The 21,905-nt window shown below is 40.2% G+C and overlaps 1 protein-coding gene across 4 annotated transcripts in view; it reads right to left on the bottom strand.

The window, feature by feature from the left end:
• Positions 1-13,427, bottom strand: part of POLE2 (DNA polymerase epsilon 2, accessory subunit) — a 30,836-nt gene extending 17,409 nt beyond the window's left edge. For 2 of the 4 annotated variants that reach the window (XM_049612828.1, XM_049612831.1), the window contains exons 1-6: positions 12,824-12,944; positions 9,657-9,757; positions 8,676-8,751; positions 5,516-5,593; positions 5,292-5,385; positions 1,732-1,806 (exon numbers count right to left, since the gene is read on the bottom strand). In XM_049612828.1, the coding sequence (XP_049468785.1) occupies positions 1,732-1,806; positions 5,292-5,385; positions 5,516-5,593; positions 8,676-8,751; positions 9,657-9,757; positions 12,824-12,930 (531 nt within the window). In that variant the 5' untranslated portion in view covers positions 12,931-12,944. Of the gene's footprint in view, positions 1-1,731; positions 1,807-5,291; positions 5,386-5,515; positions 5,594-8,675; positions 8,752-9,656; positions 9,758-12,823; positions 12,945-13,002; positions 13,086-13,318 lie in introns of those variants that run through there. The other 2 variants (XM_049612829.1, XM_049612830.1) reach the window with 2 other exon arrangements.
• Between the last annotated feature and the right edge of the window lie 8,478 nt (positions 13,428-21,905).

The following is a 21,905-nucleotide window of genomic DNA, read 5'->3' as shown; positions in this document are numbered from 1 at the left end:
GCTCAGTTTTCTGTTGGTAAAAACAGTGCTTAATGTTTCTTGCACCTCTCTTGGCCTAGTGCATGGGTATAACTGTTGCACATACTTCTACAAATTCCAGAAACAGAATTGCTGAATGAAAGGGTGTATAATGTTTCATTCTTATAGGAATTACCAAGTGAAGCTTCTTTTTGTCTGTAAAATTTTTTTTATTACAAATACTGCCTGTTTACTACTCAAAAATTTTAAAAATATAGGGAAGGAAAAATAAAGTCAGATATAATCACATTAACCCATAACATTTTTTTTAATGTCTATTTATTTTTGAGAGAGAGAGAGACAGAGTGTGAGTGAGGGAGGGGCAGAGAGAGAGGGGGACACAGAATCTGAAGCAGGCTCCAGGCTGTAAGCTATCAGGACAGAGCCCGATGCAGGGCTCAAACTCACGAACTGTGAGATCATGACCTGAGCCAAAGTCAGACACTTAACCAACTGAGCCACCCAGGTCTCCCAAATAATTTAGCTAAGTCTTAAAGTTAGTTTGCGAAAAAGGAGAGGAGAAATAATGCTTCTGGGCTGTGGGCAACTGAGTTGCCACAGGAAACCTAATATATATAAGAAAACACATAGATGGTCTTTGGTAGGGAAACATAAGTAATGTCAATTTCCACATGTGAATACAATTTTTTCTCTCGTAAAAGTTAAAAGCAGAAACTGTCAAACACTATAAATGTTTTCTCCTATGTTGCTACCATCGAACCTTAATTTGTGCATTGTGTAGTGTTATATTTTAGTATCAGACTACTCATCATCATGACTTCTGATCTGTCATGGCAGAGAATGTAATGAACCTTGAAAGAGGCTGGGCCTCTTCAGAACCTATACGGAACCTCAGAGAACTGGCAGGGCCTAGAAGTAGCAAAGGACTGTCTCCCGGCAGGACTCTGTGTGCTAAGAGAGGAATAAAGCCACAGCCGGGCTGACAGCGACTAGGTGTGTGGCTGGAACAAGTAAACAAAGGGCATAGGAGTACAAAAGTGGAAGGAGCCCATGTGACAGAAAACATTCTCCCTCCCACCTCTTCCTCAGGCCCCAGCCACCCTGTGGCCTGTCTGTGCTGTCTCATTTATCCTATAAATGTTATTTCCTTAGTGCCTTAAGTAAACTTTTTACTCCAACGGACAAAGCACATTTTAGATGAGTAAGTGTGTGGGCTGGACAAGGACCAGGATTTTGGAGTTTGAGTGAGAGCCGGAAGGGTAACATTGAGAGTTGGTCAAAAAGCCAGTGTCGTATCCAGCAAATGGACCAGAAGGACCAGGGATCTGTGTTGGTGGCCAGTGACGGTCTGGGGGTTACCGTAGTCTCAGGGCCTTCCCTCCCTGCTGTTTTTTTTTTTTTTTTTTTTTTTTTTTTTTTTTTTAAGTAAGCTTCATACCCAGTGCAGAGCCCAATGCAGGGCCTGAACTCATGACCCTGAGATCAAGACCTGAGCTGAGATCAAGAGTCGAACACTTAACCGACCAAGCCAGCCAGGTGTCTCAGGGCCTGTCCCAAAGAAGGAAGTGGTAGCTTCTATTAGAGATTTGCAGGGCCCAGGACACAGACAATGGTCTTTCTCAACAGTGAGAATGCACAGGTCAATTAGCTAGCTAAACAGTTACCAGCGGTCCATTCTCATTTAAATTTCAATAAGTAAGAATTAAGCAATAAATATTTAACTTATACACTTACGCCTCCTAAATAACTAACCTGGAATTTGCTTCCGGTTTCATCAGGATGAGAACCTATCACTGGAGGAGTGAATAATTCATGTCTGTGTGTCCTCTATAAAAAAGACAGATTCACATGAATTACTGAATCAGACATTTTAAGCTAAAATTCATTAAAATAGTACTCTGACAAAATCTTGTCCTTAAATGAATGTTAATATTGCCTATTCTCAATAAATTTGAAAGCCCACATGTTTTAATATACAAATACCTAGAAGTGTAATTTGGAAAATAAAAAAATTATTTCAAATAATTTTTTTAAAGAAAAAGCTCTATCGTATAGCTGCCAGCAGCACACTCTGGACTGAGTGTCAGTATGAAGTATGTATGAAGACAACAAACCAAGGGTCACCCTCAAAGCACAGGGGTTTGTGAGGAAGAAAAGTAGAGGGCCACCATACTACAAAGGACCCCAGGCAAAAGGGGGCATTTAACGAGATCCTAAGTGATAAATAAGACTTTGCTAGTAAGAAACCATATGAGGCTGAGACAAGACATTTCAGGCAGAGGACGGGACGTGTCACAAGAAAGACTTACAAGAGTAAAGGAGTGTTTGGGAAGTGACGCAAAGTGTAGTATAGTTGGAATCTGAGGTACACAAAGCAGAATGTCAGACAGGGCAAGAGATTAGCTGGAGCCTCTATTTGGGGAACCATATCCCCTGCCCCACTGTGGTCCATGTGGTTTAGGCAAGGCTGGTGTCTCTTCCCCCTTCTATAAATAGGCCTAGTGAATAAGTACCCCACCTCTTGGCCAGTGAATGGTCCAGGCTCAAGCTAAGAGCCACTAAGAGACCTTTGCTAGAACTACCAGAAGAGAGGAACTTTCTCCAAGTGCAGCTGAGGCTACTAGGGGCCTCTGTCATCTCGTAGGGAGAACCTGTTTGAAAGTAAAATCAATTTTTATAAAATTGCCAAGAGATGGAGACAGGTAGATGCCTCAAGACGTGGGATATCCTGGATCCAGCCATGCTTGAAACTGGTGGACCTCTAGACCTCACCACAAGTCAATAAATGCCTCTTTCTGTTTTAGTCAGTTTGAGTTTCTGTAACCTCCAATAAAAGAGCCCTGACGATACCGACTTTACATGTTAAGTCAGGAAATTTATCTGGTAGACAATAGAAAACAAAGATATTGAAATAGGATAAAAATAACATCAGATTTGCTTATAGGAAGATAATTGTGATAAAAATGTGAATGGACGAAAATGCAACACTTTCATTTCACAGGTAAGAAAAAATGAGGCTCAGAAGGGTTACGTGACACACCCAAAATAATATGATAGGCTTTAAAATCTAATTTTTAAAAAGAAAGAAAAAAGAAATGTGGTATTTACTTGGGCATCTTCTCTGTGAACAGCATTGTGCCAAGCAACTGTGGCAGAGGAAATACACAAGGAGCATCTCATAACGGGGATAAGCACCCCGAAGGCAAGGAAGGGCCAACTCCAGTAAATGATGCACAAGACAGACTGACATAGTGCTTTAAGGCAGAAGGAGATTGCAGCCGACTCATCAAGAAGAGTTTCAGAAAAGAGGAGGAATTTGAGAAGGTTAGGAGGGTTTCAATAGCAGAGAAAACTGGGAAGGGAAGAGCAGCCCAGAGAGTGAAGAATAAAAGCAAAGTTACAGAAGAAGGAGAAGAAATGAACAATAATTATGTTTCATTTTTGGCTCTAGTATAGTACGATTAGAGGAAAAGTAGAGGTTTTGGCCAAAAAGGTGCGATTGAAGTTCTCAAACATTAAGTATATATAGTTTGTATTTAATTCAATAGGCAGTAAACCTCCTTGAAAGACTGCAAAATCATGACAATATCAGAGCTACACATCAAGGAAGACTGATCCGGCCACATTACGTAGGTGATGGAAGGAGAGGACAGGCATCCTCAGGGTTCACTTTCTTCATCCTTTTTCAGAGCTTACTTGCGCTGACCATCCTGTCCTTAAAACCTTTTCCCGTATACCACCACCCTGGCCTGGCCCCCACATTCTCCTTTCTTCCCTTCTCTCCCCACCACCCCATAGGGTCTCACCCATCCCTGCAGTTCCATCCACTCCTCTGGGCAGATGCCCCCTAAATCTGTCTTCCCACATCTCTTTCTTTAGCTCTATATGTACTTTTCACCTGATTTCCCACTGACAACCTTAATTCAAAAATGTTTAAGACAGTACCTGTGTCATCTGAATCATCTTCCCCAAACATTCCCTTTTTCTTATTTGTTACCATGTTATTCTACTGTCCTACTCTCTGACTCAAAACCTTAATCATCTCTGAGTCTTTACTCTCTGCCTTCCCCTTCACATCCACTCTGTCACCATGAATGATGGCTTCCACTGCTCCAGTGTGGTCCCCTGTCTACAACTGTTGCCACTTCCTTCCCCCCCAGCTATCATTTATGGCAGGACTAATAACAGACTCCTCTAAGGCTTCTCTTCCATTCTTTGTTGTTGTTTTATTTTTAATGTTTATTTCTTTTTGAGAGAGAGAAACAGAGCATGAGCAAGGGAGGGGCAGAGAGAGAGAAGGAAACACAGGATGTGAAGCAGGCTCCAGGTTCTGAGCTGTCAGCACAGAGCCTGACACACGGCTCAAACTCATGAACTGTGAGATCATGACCCGAGCTGAAGTCGGATGCTTAACCGACTGAGCCAGCCAGGCGCCCCTTCTCTCACATTCTTAACCCATCCCCAAATCTGCTGGTAGAGAAGGGCTCAAAAAACCCAGCTGTGATGGAGTCTCTCTGGTATTCCAAGGCTCCTTGTACCAAGAAAACAGAGTCCCGAACGCCAAGAGTGGCATCCACAGCGCTCTGACCACCTGGCTCCCGCTTGCCTTTCCAAACCAATCCCATGCTACTCTTCTTCACGAGCCTTCCTCTACACACACAAATGGACCCACTGCTTATCATTTCCTGCAGAGTCCACTCTTTCCCTTTGCTGTGTCTTTGTTCACACTGTTACCACTACCTTTTCCCCATTTCACAAGATCAAAGCAACCAAGGCCCTGATTTTCCCAATGAATACATTCTGTTTATATCTCTTTTACAGCACATAAAACTCTACTTTATATCTTGTTTGTGCAAATGTCTTTAACTTCATAGACTGTAAACTGCACAAAGCTAGCATAGTGTAGTAGGTAAAGGCCGGACTCCAGAGTCAGACGAACTGGGTTCAAATCCTGTCTGTACTTACTATATATGATCTTTGGTAAATTTCCTAAATTTATCTAGGTATCAGTTTCCTCATCTGTAAAATGAGGATAATAGCTTTTATACCTACACTGATGTTGTAATGATTAAATGAGGTAAGTAATGTCTGTAACATACTGGACACAGTGCTCAGCATGTTAAAAACCAGTAATAAATGTTGGCTATTTTTATCATCACATTTGTTAATTGTTAATTGTATCCTCCATCTGGTCTCAAACACAGGCCAATAACAGTCTATTGAACAAGCTTTGGACCACAAAATTCCATCCTTTAAATTAACTCTGAGTGTTACCTAATCTTAAACAGTCTCATTTTCTACCCTCAGCTTACCTGGTGCAAAATAGTATATCGTTCACGAAACAGCTCTGCTTTATCTCTTGCTGTCCCAAATAAATTTGGTGCAGGGTGGTTGGTCATTAATAGACTAGAAAAAAAAAAGGAATGCTTATTTATAACTATCATAGTACACAAAGGTAGGCCAAAAATGAATCATGGGCTGTATGCCTTCTGAAAGAAATGTCCATCTGAAATTACCTTAAAATCAATATACTTACGGAAGAAATTTTTTTCTTTCTGAACTGTACACAAAGCGTGGAATATCAAATGCTCCTATGATATTGAAAATATGTTCCCTGAAAAACATCCCACAAAAACACAGATCTGATTTACTAACACATACGAATTCTAGATGAGCACAAAAACTTGTATTACAATCTTATGGCATATAAATTAAATATACTTTCCACAGGTCATATACAAAATTTTTTTTTAAGTTTATTTATTAAGTTTGAGAGAGAGAGCGAGTGAGAGAGTGGGGGAGGAGCAGAGAGAGAGGGAGAGAGAGAATCCCAAGCAGGCTCCACAGTGTCAGTGCAGAGCCTGGCATGGGGCTCGATCCCACGAACTATGAGATCATGACCTGAGCCGGCACCAAGAGCTGGATGCTCAACCAACTGAGACACCCAGGCACCCCCACAATTTCTTATAGTGTCATAATATGGGGGTAAAATTTTCCTTTCAGAGACAAGAAAGCATTGCCAATACTCTCAAGAAAAAGAAATCAAGTTAACTTTTTTTTTAATTTTGAGAGAGAGAGAGCACAAAAGCACACACAAGTGGGGGAGGGATACAGAGGCAGAGTGGGGGAGAGGGGGACAGTGAGTGAGAGAGAGAGAAAAAGAGAATATGAATCTTAAGCAGGCTCCAAGCTTAGTGCAGAGCCCCACTCGGGCTCAATTCCACGACCCCAGGACCATGACCTGAGCCAAAATCTAGAGTCAGAATGCTGAACCAACTGAGCTATCCAGGCGCCCCTAATCAAGTTAACTTCTTTTTCTTTCTTTCTTTTTTTTTTAGTTTTCTTTGATTTCCAAATCTCTTTCTTTTGCTTTCGTTCTTTTTCAAAACATCTTTATTTATTTTTTAATTTACATCCAAGTTAGTTAGCATATGGTAAAATAATGATTTCAGGAGTAGAATCCAGTGATTCATCCCCTAGGTATAACACCCAGTGCTCATCCCAACAAGTGTCTTCCTTAGTGCCCCTTACCCATTTAGCCCACCCCCCCCACAGCCCCTCCAGCAACCCTCAGTTTGTTCTCTATATTTAAGCATCTCTTATGTTTTGTCCCCCTCCCTGTTTTTACATTATTTTTGCTTCCCTTCCCTCATGTTCATCTATTTTATGTCTTAAATCTCACATATAAATGAAGTCATATATTTGTCTTTCTTTGACTAATTTCACTTAGCATAATACCCTCCAGTTCCATCCACGTTGTTGTAAATGGCTAATCAAGTTAACTTCTTTTTTTTTTAATTTTTTTTTTTTTAACGTTTATTTATTTTTGGGACAGAGAGAGACAGAGCATGAATGGGGGAGGGGCAGAGAGAGAGAGAGACACAGAATCGGAAGCAGGCTCCAGGCTCCGAGCCATCAGCCCAGAGCCTGACGCGGGGCTCAAACTCTCGGACCGGGAGATCGTGACCTGAGCTGAAGTCGGATGCTTAACCGACTGAGCCACCCAGGCGCCCCTAATCAAGTTAACTTCTAATTAAGAATGTCATCTGTTGAAAAAGAACATGTACGTATAAAATAGTTATGTCTTAAAAGAAGTCTCTCCCCATGGGTACTACTTTTATGAGCTATAATATTAAAGAATATCATTTCCAACAATTTTCTAATCCAAAATTATGCAATGTTATGCAAGTGTCCCAGGAACCAGGTATAACATAGAAAAAGACACCCCCCCCCCCCAAATACTGGCATATTGTTGACCAGTGTTAGAGAAGGAAATTCAACAAAATAACTTCCTTTCAGTGTTAATAACATAACCACATTTGAAAGAGGCTTTAAGAAAAACTGACGGCACTATTGTAGAAACAGTCCAACCTAAAAAAACCTTCCCTAAAATTTTATGTTAATCTACCAGATTGAATATGGTCAAAAACGTTCTTGCTGCATTGGTGGCAGTACCTAGCGTAGAGCAGCCTAGAACAGGTGGACGTGAAGAAAACCTAGATTCCAGGTACAGTGCTGCTATTTTCTAGCAGATCAATCTTGACAGGTTACTGGACTTGTCACGCCACCTCTTCATCTATAAAAACGAAAGCCTCTCTTCTGTGATAATTAGTAACTTTCTGACAACTGAAATTGCAAAGACTGTTTACCTTTTAGTCCCACTGGACCTCCACATTGGCTAACTGTGGCATATAAAGGGCTAGACAGAAACAACAGTTAACTCAATGCTTATTTTATGATTATAATCCTTACACTTCCATACAGTCATTTTGGATTTCTGTTGATGGCTGTACCCTGGTATCTTAAATAATGAGTTTGCAAAGTTAAAATTAAAATTCTTCAGTTTCTTTGTTCTTAGGAGCTCTACTATGGTAATGACTCCTTTCAATGATCTCCATTGCCCCAAAGAGGAAAAAACTGTTAAAGTTATTACTCTGTCCATTTCCCCAGTTGTTTTCCTCCCAGGTAACCCTGTGAATCTAGAAAGAAGTCATATTCAAAAGAGGAAAGGGAGGGCACGGGCTCGTTTGTGGTTCAGTCAGTTAAGCGACTGACTTTGGCTCTGGTTGTGATCTTGAAGTTCGTGAGTTCGAGCCCCTCATCGGACTCTCTACTGTCAGCACAGAGCCCACTTCAGGAACTCTGTCCCCATCTCTCTTCCCCTCCCCCACTCTCTCTCTCCTTCTCTCTCAATAAACATCAAAAGAGGAAAGGAAAGATGGACGCTTGGAAATAAAACCCAGAAAAATTACTGCCATATGAATTTATCAGCTCTAATAGCATGACTTAGTGGCAAGAATCAAAAAACTAAGGTTCCACCCTCTTTGCTATTCACCATGTGACCCAACATAAGTCGCTGAACTCTTCTGGATGCAGCACTTTCCTAAGAGCAAAAGCAAAGTATATGTCTAAATATTCAATTCAATCCAGGAGTAGCATGCAGAATATAAAGTCAGATCAGATGGGTAGTGGCAAAAGTTGGTAATGGCATAAACAAGACTCTAATCTCAAATCTTAGGGAAAAAATAGTAAAGATGAGTCATTTAATGAGGTTTATAATGCAAACTATCAATTAAAAAGAAATATGAAGAAATAACCACTGTACAAATGCTGACCACTATTTCCCCAAGAAAATAATTTAAAATAAGATTCATAGCATCTCCAGCAGGGGGTAAGAGTTCATTTTATCCACATACATAGTTTCATCTACAGACTGACTGCATTCCTGGACTGCTGCTTCCACTACAGATCGTTCAATCATGTTTGATGACACTGAAAAGAGAATTTAAAGTCAAATTTAGAAACAGACAAAAAAATTACTTATTTCCACAGGTAGCTTTTTTTCTTAAAAATAATCTGCAAACACCAACCCTGAGATTCTCATTACCTAGTTCTTATGACAAAGGGTTAGGTCAGAACAATAACAAAAGCCGTATCTCAAAAACCTTAATCTTCTACACCCAAAGACGCTTGTGGTATCATAATACAAGTCAAATGCCTTACTTTTCTAAATACTGTTTAATAACAAATTCAGTTATGCAAACACTTCTGTAAACTCCTAGGATTAAGAAGGTTCCATTAGTATAACTTTCTATCACAACTGCTATGTTTCCATAGACATGATAGTAACAATTATAACAGCAACCACTTATTACGCCCTTAGTAAAAGCGTGACACTATGCTCAGGACTTTACAAGCATTATTTCATTAGATTAGAGGTCCTTATGGATAGATTGTTGTTTATATGCTCATATGTTAAAAGGGGGAATGGGTGCCTGGGTGGCTCAGTTGGTTAAGCGTCCGACTTCAGCTTCAACTCTTTGTTTCCCCCAAACTTTTAGGAGTACTGAATCTAAGTAAGACAAAGTAGAAAGCACACAGAGAGACAAAAGTGACCATGAGGACTAGATCAAAATCAGGAGTCAAGTGCTGGAAAGCTGGCAGTGACACAGCTCCATGAGTGGGAAGAATTTTAACAGCCTGGGGGGGGGAAATGTCCTGAGTTCCAACAGAACTAGAGGTTACCCCTTGGGAAGAAGTGCTACCTACCATGCATGTGTCTCATAATGCAGGAAAATTTTAATAGGGAATCTTCAGCTTCCACTTAAATCCATAAATCTAACTGAGGACACAGAACTCTAGAAATGATTTAAGAGCTATCGGAAAATGTTACTTACAGGGTTGCTTTTCAACTGCATCAATGATCTTTTCCAGCGCATCTTCAAGTTCTATTTCACTGATAGGTGTAAGAGCTTCTGTGAGGTACTTAACAGCTTCACTGAGAAGGAAAGAAAAGATGAGGCATGTCATTGGTAATTGAGGCTACAAGTTTGATGCCAAAAACTGGCACTTATCAATCTAGCACTGAAATTAAGATCTACTCACTCCTCTCTGCAAGCGGTGCTCATCTCTCCTGCCCTTTCTGAACAAATTCTTCCTTCTATCCCCTGCCAACAAAACCATTCTTAAAGCCCCAAATCACATCCTTCTTTTAAGAATGCTTCCTAGGCATGGGGTGCCTGAGTGGCTCGGTTGGTTAAGGGTCCGGCTCTTGATTCTGGCTCAGGTCATGATCTCACAGTTTGTGAAACTGACCCCCAGATCAGGCTCTGTGCTGACAGCGCAGAGCCTGCTTGGGATTCTCTCTCTCCCTCTCTTTCTGTTCCTCCCCTGCTCTCTTACTCTCTCTCTCAAAAATAAATAAACTTAAAAAAAAAAAAAAAAAAAAGGCAGCTTCCTAGGCCAGCTCTCTCTGCTGCAATCTCCCCTTCCTTCTGAATTGTTAAAATTCCTATACATCTCAGATCTGATACATCACATTAGCCTTGTACTATTTATCACCTTACATTTTTTTTATCTCCTTAGATTTAAGGAAGACTTCATTTGCTTCAATGTCCTGAACACAGCAGACACTTAAGCATATATTTATTAACTTGATAATGCATTTGCTTAAATTCTAGTAATTTCATCATTGTTTTCCATTTTAAAATTTAAAAATTAGACTAGAAAAAATTATGATATATGACTAGTCATAGAAGCAATGTTCATATTGAAATCACATGACTCCCCCCATGACTCCAAAAGAACTCAATAAAGCTGACCTTTAAAAAGAAAAAAAAATTCTGCATGAATCCCTGATTTAAATGCCAAGAGGGCTCAGAATGAACACTGTCTAAACAATTAGCTAATTACATGCCATTCTGTGTTTGTAGCACACAACTTCACACTTCACATGAATATTATTGTTATAGTCACCTCACTAATTGTTTTTATCTTGGGTTGCTTATTGATTGTTTCATGTGTGGGTATTACCTCTCCAATTTATCATAGATAAATTGGTCCTTGAAAACTGGAACCATGCCATCCTTTGGCAGAATGCCAAACAAATTTGAAGGTGATCCATTAGATATTTAATGACTAAGTCCCTAAAGTCACACACATTTTGGGTGAATTGGGACAGCTCTTAGGATAGCTCAAAGCCTATAGACCTATAGAGGACCTGGCCCCTGCCAAATCTTGTTAGGCTCCCTCAGTGCTCTCCTGCCTCAGAGACTTTATATGGTCATTTCTCCCCACTCTTTTCTTCATCTAGTGAAGTCATCTTGAACAGTCAGCTCAAACCACTTCCTTAATGATGGACTTCTTTAACTCTAGAGTAGTTACCTTGTTGTACATTATCAGAGCACTACTTTCCTGGGATCTTTTTAAAGTTGAAATTAAATAACTGAATTATGTAATATCCATGGTAGAAAGACTTCTAAGACAACCCTTAATAATCCAGGCCTCCTGGTATTCACATCCACGTGCAACCCTTCCCCTTGAGTATGGGCTGGACCTCGTAACTTGCTTCTAACAACAGAATATGGTAAAAGTAATGGAACGTTTTACTGTATTGCAGTTTTAAAAGAAAAAATTTTAAAGCAACAAGATGTCACAAAACTCTCTCTTGCTGGCTTTGATTAAGCTGCTATACTGGAGAGAACCACATGGCAAAGAACTGAGGGTAGCCTTTGGCCAACAGGCAGCAAGGACTGAGGCCCCAAGTCTAATAGTTCTGGAGGAACTGAATCTTGCCGACCACTGAATGAGCTTGGAAGCAAATCTCGCCCAAATGACCTTTGAGATGAGAGACTGAGAGGCCCTGAAGCTGAGGACCCAGCTACGCCTACCTGGATTCCTGACCCACAAAAAACGTGAGTTAGTAAGTGTGTGCTGTTTTAAACCTCTAGGTTTTGGGGTAATTTGTCACACAGCAATAAATAACTAATACACTATCTATCCCCCAATTTCCACAGTGTCTTACTCTCTCTTGTACTCCTTGCTCCAGCACAGTGATCTTATGATAGACTAAAGCCTGTAAAGCTATACAGATCTGGCCCAGATCCTGTATAGATAGCATTTCAGTGTATTTCCGACTAAATTCATTAATGAATGACAGCTTAATATTCTAAGGGAATAAATTCTAAGGGGTCAAATTCTAAGGGAAAAGAGAACAGTTTATTGATCAATTGCTCATATTTTCAAAATGTCAGAGACGAACTGAACAAAATTCATTATTTTCTCTCCACCCTTGCCCTTGTTCACCACTAATCCAAAAGCAAAGTTAAAGTCTCATAAAAGTCGGGGTGTCTGGGTGGCTCAGTCCGTATCACATGTGACTCTTATCCTTGGGTCTTGAGTTGAAGCTCCTCCATGTTGGATATAGAGCCCACTTAAAAAAAATTAATTAATTTAAGAAAAAGTCTCATAAGGGGCGCCTGGGTGGTTCAGTAGGTTAAGCGTTGGACTTCGCTCTCAGGTCATGATCTCACCACGGTTTGTGAGTTCAAGCCCCACGCTGGGCTCTCTGATACCGGCGTGGAGCCTTCTTCGGATCCTTTGTCCCCTTCTCTCTCTGCCCCTCCCCTGCTCTTCCTCTGTCTCTCTCAAAAATGAATAAACATTAAAAAAAATTTTTTTAAGTTTCATAAAACTCATTATTCCAAAACCAAAAACTTTCCACATACAGCAAGAGCGATCAAAGCCTGGTACATAAAAAGTACATTCTATCCAGCAGGTATTTAAATATGTCTGTAAAAAACATTGTATTCTAAAAAACAACAACAAACAGATTTAGTGAGGAAAATCTTAACAAGAGTGCATTCTGTAGGGACTAGAAAACATGATTATGGCCAGGAAACCTGACTATCGGAGAAGTTCCAAAGGAAATGTTCAAGGGGGTTGGAGGAGGAAGACCTAGGAAAAGATCTAGTAACATGCTTCAAATTTAGCCACTTCTTCACTCTCTAGGAATTGTCACTCAGGAGTAATGCCTAATCCAAAATTTAGAAAGGGGAGGGCTCACAATTTTCTCAAAACTGTAGGTTGATAACTACAGACACGCATGTGGGCTTTCCCAGGTTGCTCAACTGACGACTCGGTAACTACGTGTAGTCGCTCTATTATTCCCATTTTGCGGAAGCAGAGACTAGGCGGGACGCGGGGGGAGGGGTGGGGGGGTGGGGAGGTGAGGGAGACGGATACCGAGAGGCGCTCAAGTCACAATGCCAAAAAACCGCTGCTGCGACACAGCCGCTTCTCCGGCTCATTGTGGCACTTTGCAGGAGGAGACCGTGTCCCACCGGGGAGTAACGTTTCGATTCCACGCGAACGTCGGGAAATCGAAGTCCTCGAAGCCTGGAAGACCCTGCCAGATCGATTTCACTCTAGACTTTTTCAAGGGTCTCTGTAATTTAAGGCCAAGCCTACGATCGGCGCGCGGCGCGTCCCTCTGCCCGGCGCGGTCGCCTGACCCTGGCCCGCCTGGTCCTTCCCGTAAACTGCCCCCAGGGAGACTCACCCCCGGAGCAGCAAGCCACGCAGCTTGAAGGCGGTTACGACCCGGTTCCTCAGCCGCTCAGGCGCCATGTTCGCGTTTTGGCGCCACGGCCGCTGGCCCGCCCCTGCCACGCCCCTTCCCGGGATCGCCCCGCCCCCGCGCGGCCCCTGCCCAGGCTTGGGTGCTGCAAGGCCAGCCTGGGCCCCAGCCCCCGAGCCGAGAGCTCGGCGCCCCCGGGTGCCTGGCGCGTCGCAGCCCGTGACCCTGTAGGCTAAAAGAAGAGACGACACCGCACGCTTTTGTTGCCCAGAGAATGAAAGGAGAAAGCGTCCTTTCCTGGTGTCTGGTTGGTAGTGTGCTTCCCTCCCCCACGCGCGGTATTGACCTGCCGTCACATCGCTGCCCTCATCGCTGTCATCTTCCGGGACTCCCATCCGGCTCATCCCAGACCCGGGACTCCCATCCGGCTCATCCCAGACCCGGGAGCCCTGTGTACTCCTGCTCTCTACTTCACACGGGTTCTGGAAACATTATAAGGTTTTCCCCAACATTCACTCGAAGCTGCTACAAAAATCACCACCATTCCCACCCACCCCGCTTTGTATTTGAGAACTTCCTTTGTTCCATGCAATGTCATAAGCATGAAGTATATTAACTGTCGTATTGCTCGTAAACCGAATGAGCTGTGTGCTATTTTTTCAACACATTTTACAGATGAGAAAACTGAGACGCAAAAATGGGAGATGCTTCCCTCAAGATGAAACCTTCTCTAAGTGGTGATGCCAGGATGTGAACTTAGTCTGATTCCAACAAGCGAATCTGCCACACTTTAAAAACACTTGTTTCGGGGCGCCTGGCTGGTTCAGTCGGTTAAGCGGCCGACTTCAGCTCAGGTCACTATCTTGCGGTCCGTGAGTTCGAGCCCCGAGTGGGGCCCTGGGCTGACGGCTGGGAGCTCGGAGCCTGCTTCCATTTCTGTGTCTCCCTCTCTCTGCCCTTCCCCCATTCATGCTCTGTCTCTGTCTCAAAAATAAATAAACGTTAAAAAAAAATTAAGAAAAAAAAAAAAACACTTGTTTCAGTGAGTTGAACAAAACCATAGAGTGCTTATAAGTGAACATGCAGCCTTATAAAACACGAGAACAATTTCTGAGTACTGATATACAGTGACTTCCGACGTACATGATTTACTTCTTTAAAGGTATGGTAAAGGAACTGACTGACACCCCCCCCCCCCCCCCAGGCGCCGTCGGTTAAGTGGCCCACTTTGGTTCAGGTCATGATCTCACAGTTTGTGAGCTTGAGCCTCACATGGAGCTCTATGCTGACAGCTCAGAGCCTGGAGCCTGTTTCAGATTCTGTGTTTCTCTCTCTCTGACTCTCCCCTGTTGACACTCTGTGTGTCTCTCTCTCTCAAAAATAAACATTAAAAAAAAAAATTTTAAGTATGGTAAAAGGAGAGAAAATAAGAATATATACATGTATATGTATTTACTTGGTTTTGTATTTTAAAACACTTGAATGTTACACTACACACTGAAAAAAATGGTTAACTGTAAAGGACAGGAGGGTATAAGGACAGAATGAGACTTTCTTTTTGGTAAGACTTTCAACTGTAGACCCATTTATATGTCTTACATATTTAAAAAAATATAAAGGAAACACGTAAACTTAAAATTGAAAGCACACCCAAAGCAATACACTTAACTGTGCATTAAATTGGAAATATAACATTTTCAGAGGGAATATAAAGCCTCTGGTCATATTTTCATCAATGGTTAGATACATAACCTTGTTTGATGGATGCTTCCATTTCAAGACACCTTTAATACATATTATTGATGCATTGACATTGAACTCAAGACCAACAGCACTACTATTCATGCCTGAAGGAAGCTTATCTAACACATGTATTAGCCACTCAGGCGCCATGTTGTGCCTTGAAACACCAGAAAGCACTTTAGCACTATGCTTGGAGGCCATTTTAAACAGCAAAATCACCAACAAAAATCACAAAAATGCAGAAAATGTAGCACTAAATATACCTCGAAAAAGACACCTGTTTATATGTGAGAGATGAAAAAAGAAACCAAAGTATCGTCTTGTTCAGTCTCAGCCACAAACGTGTGTGATGGGCAATGAAAATTTTGCACTGCTCTGTGCATGTCTTCAATGACTGTGAAAGCCCCCAGTATGATTTGGGAGTTACAAATAAATTTTATCAATTAGGTAAATTCACAAATATGAAATGTACAAATAATGATGATTGTATCTGCTTAACCACTAGATAGATAAACAGAAAACAAATGGTTATCTATGGGTAGTAAAGTGGAGGGAATAGGGATATAAAATGTTAAAAACATCAGATAAGAGTTTTAGGGAACAGATATTTGTGCGGTCCCAAAGTGTTACCCTACAGGTTACTAGCTAATAATACAAAGGATAGAACTTACCTTTTACAATGGATCATTCAGAGGTTACCACTTTAACCAAGTATCACACTTAGCATCATTAATAGTGGGCTACTTTGAAGTTTTGTTATTGTTATAATGCAATATGACATACAGTGTCACCTATGAAGCATGCTTGCCAAAAAGGTTAAGCTAAATTTAATCAAACCTAGATCTAATTTCTGGCTTAAGGAAATACAGAGTGGGAACTAAGCCAAATTACACCATGAGGACAATCAGACAAATCCAGAACGTGGGACAATCTAAAAGCCAACTGGCCTATTCTGTTAGTGTCAATGGAGGAAAACAGATGAAAGCAACCATTCAGATTGTGGATAGCCCCCCAATGATTTTTGCTTCTGGGTGTTCATAACTTATATACTCGCCTCCCACACTGAAGAGGACTGACCCATAACACTAAAAGGATATTGTAGAAAGGACAGGTTATAGCTTCCAAAACCAGGTCATAAAAGATATTGCTATTTCCATCTTGCTTTCTCTTGGGTCACTAGCTCTTGGGGAAGCCAACTGCCCTCAAGAACCTTTATGAAAAGTCCACGTGTTAAGATATCAAGGTCTCCTGCCACAGCCAGCACCAACTTGCCAACCATATCTCCTTCACCTGGCTACCTCATAAAGTCCTGATACTTCAGTGAACAACTCTATGCTGATGACTCCAAAATCCGTATTTCTTATTCCTCTCTGCTTTAAATCCAACTCAATATGCCCACACGTGAACTCACCATTATCCCTTTCAAATCTGTTCCTCTTCTCTTGTTCACTACCCGAATTCATTACCTTTTCATCCACTGACCAAGCTAGAAAACTAGGCAGCATCCTTTCCTCCCCCCTCTGCTTCATCCCCCATAAACCAATCAGCCACCAAATCCCTTGAGTTCTACTTTTTTTTTTTTTTAAGTAATCTCTACACCCAACATGGGGCTTGAACTCACAGATCTCACTCTGGTATCAAGAGTTGTATACTCCGCCAACTGAGCCAGTCAGGCACCCCAGGTTATACTTTTTAAGTATTTCTCAAACCTGTCCACCTCTATCTCCATGAGGCCTCATTCAGGACACCAGCCTCTCTAGCCAGCAGCGCCTGACCTGCCAACTGGTCTCTTTGTCTCCAATCTTGCCATCAGAATAAACTTTCTAAAAATAATTATTTCACTTCCCAAGTTAAAACACATCAAACTCTTGACGTTAGGATAAAATGAACAGGACATCTTTCTTTCTCCTTTCATGTTCCATCTTCCAGGAACACTTCTCTCCCTCTTCCCCTCCGTTTGCCTGAACAACTTCTGCTCATCCTTCAGCTTCTAGCTTAGACTGTATGTTCTCTCAGGAATCTTCCCTGACTCTCCCAAACCTGAGTTAGTGGCTTTCCTATGCACCTCCAAGGTGCCCTTGACTTTGGCTATCATCACACTTTCTACATAGTATGATAGTTGTCTGTTTGCTGCTCTATAGACCCCACTGGACTTTAAGGTCCAGAAAGACAAGTGGGCCATTTCAAAAATACAATATCAATATTACTAGCAATAAGAAAATGATAGAGTGAGGACTTTTAAAAACTATTTTTTTTACATACATTGCACATATGGGAAGAATGCTATTCAATGAGTTTTGATGAATGTGTAAACCCATGTAACCACGATCCCAACCAAGATATAGAACATCTCCATCACCCCAGAATGTTTCCTTATACTCCTTTTTAAAAATCCCCTCTCCTTACCCGCAAACACCCACTTTCCTGCTTTCTATTGACGTAGATTAGTTTCGTATATCTTAAACTTCATGGAGATGAAATCACATAACATATTTTTTTGTGTCTTGCTTCTTTCTTTCCCTCCAGATTTATGAGGAATTACTGACAAATAAAAACTGTACATATTTAAGGTGTACAACATGATGTTTTGATATATGCATACATTGTGAAATGATCACCACAATCAAGTTAATTAACATATCCATCACCTCACATAGTTACCATTTTATGTGTGTGGTGAGAATGGTTAAGACCTACTCTCTTAGCAGATTTCAAGTATGTATTACATTATTATTATCTTTAGTCACAATGCTGTATATTAGGTCTCCAGAGTCTATTCGTCTAACTGAAAGTTTGTACCCTTGACCAACATCCCCTCTTTTTCCACACCCCTTAGCTACTGGTAACCACATTCTACTCTCTGTCTCTATAAATTAGATATTTTCAGGTTCTACATATAAGTGAGATTATGCAATACTTGTCTTTCTGTATCTGGCTTATTTAAATTAGCATAACGTTCTCCAGGGTCACCCTTATTGTTACAGTGCAGGATTTCCTTCTTTTTTTTAAAGCTGAAAAATATTCCATTGTATATATATTTATATATCACAGTTTTTTTTATCCATTCATCCATTGACAGACACTTAACACTGTTCACATATCTCAGCTATCATCTAATACTGCTGCAATGAGTGCAAGAGAGCAGATATAGCTCTTCAAGATAGTGATTTCATTTCCTGTGAGTAGAAGTGAGACTGTTGGATCATAAGGTAGTTCTATTTTTAATTTTCTGAAGCACATACATATACTGTTTTCCATTATAGCTATACCAATTTGCATTCCCAAAAACAGTGCACAAGGGTTTCCATTTCTCCACATCCTCGTCAGCACTTATCTTTTGATGTTTTGAAAACAGCCAACCTATTAGATATGAGGTGATGTCTCATTGACATTTTGATCTGCATTTCCCTGATTCATGATATTGAGCACCGTTTCATATACCTGATGGCTATTTGTATGTCTTCTTTGGAAAAACGTCTATTAAGGTCCTTTGCCCATTTATAATAGGTTTTTTTTTTTTTGTTTCTTGCTCATTTTTACTATTGAGTTGTATGAATTCCTCACAGATTTTGTATATTAACCTTTATATTGGGTATATAATTTGCAAATATTTTCTCCTATTCTGTAGGTTGCCTTTTCATCTTGCTGATTGTTTCCTTTATTGTGTACAATCTTTTTAGTTTGATGCAGTCCTCCTTGTTTATTTTTACTTTTTCTGTCTGTGCTTCTGGTGTCATCTCCAAAAAATCACTGCCAAGACCAATGTCAGAGAGCTTTTCCTCTATTTTTTTTTTCCTAGGTATTTATGGTTTGGAGTTGTGTGTTTAAGTTTAACCCATTTTGAGTTGATTTTTGTATATGGTGTAAGTTATGGGTCTACTTTGATTCTTCTGTATGTGCTGTTAAGTTTTCCCAACACTGTTTATTGAAGAGATATACTTTTCCCATTGTATATCCTTGGCTCCTTTGTCATAAATTAATTAGCCATATATATGTGGGTTTATTTCCAAGCTCTATTTTGTTCCATTGATCTACATATCTATTTTTATGCTAATACCATATTGTTTTGATTACTATAGCTTTGTAATATAGTTTGAAATCAGGAAGATATACTTTTTTATAGTCATCAGATTGGCAAAAAATTAAAAAGGTAGATGATAGCAAGGATTAAAAGCAATTGGACTTGTTATCTGCTGCTGATGGGCATATAGACTGTTACAATTACTTTAGAAAGCAAATTAGTATTAACCAGTAAAGTTGAAAAAATAGCTACTTTGTTACAAAGAAAGAGTTGAATAGTTCTGACAGATACTTTGTGGTGCACAAACCCTAGAATATTTACTAATAGCCTTGTTGTTGTAGTAAAAATGAGGACGAACTTAGGTGACCTTCAACAGTACAAAGGATAAATATATTCTGAAATGTTCATACCATAAAATGCGATAGCAATGGAAAAACAGAATTACACCCCTACACGCATGAAGTAGCCTCAGGCATATGTTGGGTGAATAAAACCAAACCATAGAACAATATATACACCATGATTCCATTTATACAAAGTTCAAAAAATAATCTATGTGGTAAACTATAAAGAAAAGCTAGGGAATAAGTAATGTGAAATTCAGCCTAGTGATTATGCTGGGGTGGTGGGGGCGAGGGGCTGAGAGGAAGAGACAGCAAAGGGGTTATCTTCTTCTTCTTCTTTTTTTTTTTTTTTTGAAAGAAAGTGGTGAATACAGAGATGCTCATTTTTGTCATTATTTTTTTTTCTTTAAAATATTGTTTGCCTTTCTTCATTATTAAATCCAAGCCATTAAAAATTGCAACAGCTCTGAAGGGAAGTTGGGTCTTGTTCATGCCTTTTTGTTGTCCAATATTGATGGGGTTAGTTAGACAAGGAAAGATGCTCTTAGACTCAAGTTTGGGAGTTTGGGAGAGGAGTTTGGTAGCCTAAGTTCATCTAAATAATAGAGAAGAATTTAGCATTCCTTGGGGACAACCTTGGAGGGAAAGAATGTAGAGAGGAGTCAGCAAAAGGTTCTGAGGCTGGGGACTAAGAGAAGGCCAGTGCAAAAGTGATCAAGTCTCTCTTCTTTTTTTTTTTATTTTTTGAAGGTGGGAGAGGGGCAGAGAGAGAGGGAGAGAGACGTAGGACTTGACCCACAAACTGTGAGATCATGACCTGAATCAAAATCAAGAGTCAGTCACTTAACTGACTGAGCCACCCAGGCACCCCAACTCTCTTTCTTTTTCTTTTTCTTTAAAATATTTATTTAAATTATTTTACTTCATAGATAATCACAATACCCCCCCCCCAAAAAGCAACATTACCTTGAATGAGTTATCAAAATTTAGGAAGAAACAAAGTTCTTATTTATTTATTTATTTATTTATTTATTTATATTTTTAAATATATATCCGAGTTAGTTAGCATAGTGCAATAATGATTTCAGGAGTAGATTCCAGTGATTTGTCCCCTATGTATAACATCCAGTGCTCATCCCAACAAGTGTCTTCTTTAATGTTCCTTACCCATTTAGCTCATCCCCCACCCACAACCCCTCCAGCAACCCTCAGTTTGTTCTCTATATTTAAGAGTCTTTTATGTTTTGTCCCCTTCCCTGTTTTTATATTATTTTTGCTTCCTTTCCCTTATGTTCATCTATTTTATGTCTTAAATTCCATATATGAATGAAGTCATATGATATTTGTCTTTCTCTGGCTAATTTCACTTAGGATAATACCCTCTAGTTCCATCCACATAGTTGCAAATGGCAAGATTTCATTCTTTTTGATTGCCAAATAATACTCCATTGTGTGTGTGTATACATATATATATACATACATATATACACATATATAGTATTTATATTGTATATATATGTACAAATTGTATATATACATATATGCACAAATACATACACACATATGTATACATATACATACATACATACATACATACATACATATAGACATATACACACACACACAAATATATATATACCACATATTCTTTATCCATTCATCCATCGATGGACAGTTGGGCTCTTTCCATAATTTGGCTATTGTCAATAACACTGCTGTAAACATTGGGGTGCATGTACCCCTTGAAACAGCACTCCTGTATCTTTTGGATAAATACCTAGTAGTGCAATTGCTGGGTTGTGAGGTAGTTCTATTTTTAACTTTTTGAGGACCCTCCATACTGTTTTCCAGGGTGGCTGCACCAGTTTGCATTCCCACCAGCAGTGCAAAAGAGATCCTTTCTCCATATCCTTGCCGACATCTGTTGTTGCCTGAGTTGTTCATTTTAGCTATTCTGACAGGTGTGAGGTGGTATCTCCCTGTGGTTTTGATTTGCACTTCCCTGATGATGAGTGATATTGAGCATCTTTTCATGTGTCTATTGGCCATCTGGATGTCTTCTTTGGAGAAGTGTCTATTCATGTCTTTGCCCATTTCTTCACTGGATTATTTGTTTTTTGGGTGTCGAGTTTGAGAAGCTCTTCATAGATTTTGGATACTAACCCTTTATCTGATATGTCATTTGCAAATATCTTCTCCCATTCCGTTGGTTGCCTTGTAGTTTTGCTGATTGTTTCCTTCTCTGTGCAGAAGGTTTTTATCTTGATGAGGTCCTAATAGTTGATGTTTGCTTTTTTTCCCTTGTCTCTGGAGACAGGTCAAGTAAGAAGTTGCTGCGGCGGGGGTCAAAGAGGTTTTTGTCTGCTTTCTCCTCTAGAATTTTGATGGCATCCTGTCTTACATTTAGGTCTTTCATCCATTTTGATGTAATCCATTTTATTTTTGTGTATGGTGTAAGAAA

This window comes from Panthera uncia (genome assembly GCF_023721935.1).
Source record: "Panthera uncia isolate 11264 chromosome B3 unlocalized genomic scaffold, Puncia_PCG_1.0 HiC_scaffold_1, whole genome shotgun sequence".
NCBI classification, from domain to species: Eukaryota; Metazoa; Chordata; class Mammalia; order Carnivora; family Felidae; genus Panthera; species Panthera uncia.
This window is presented reverse-complemented; position numbering and strand designations above follow the sequence as displayed.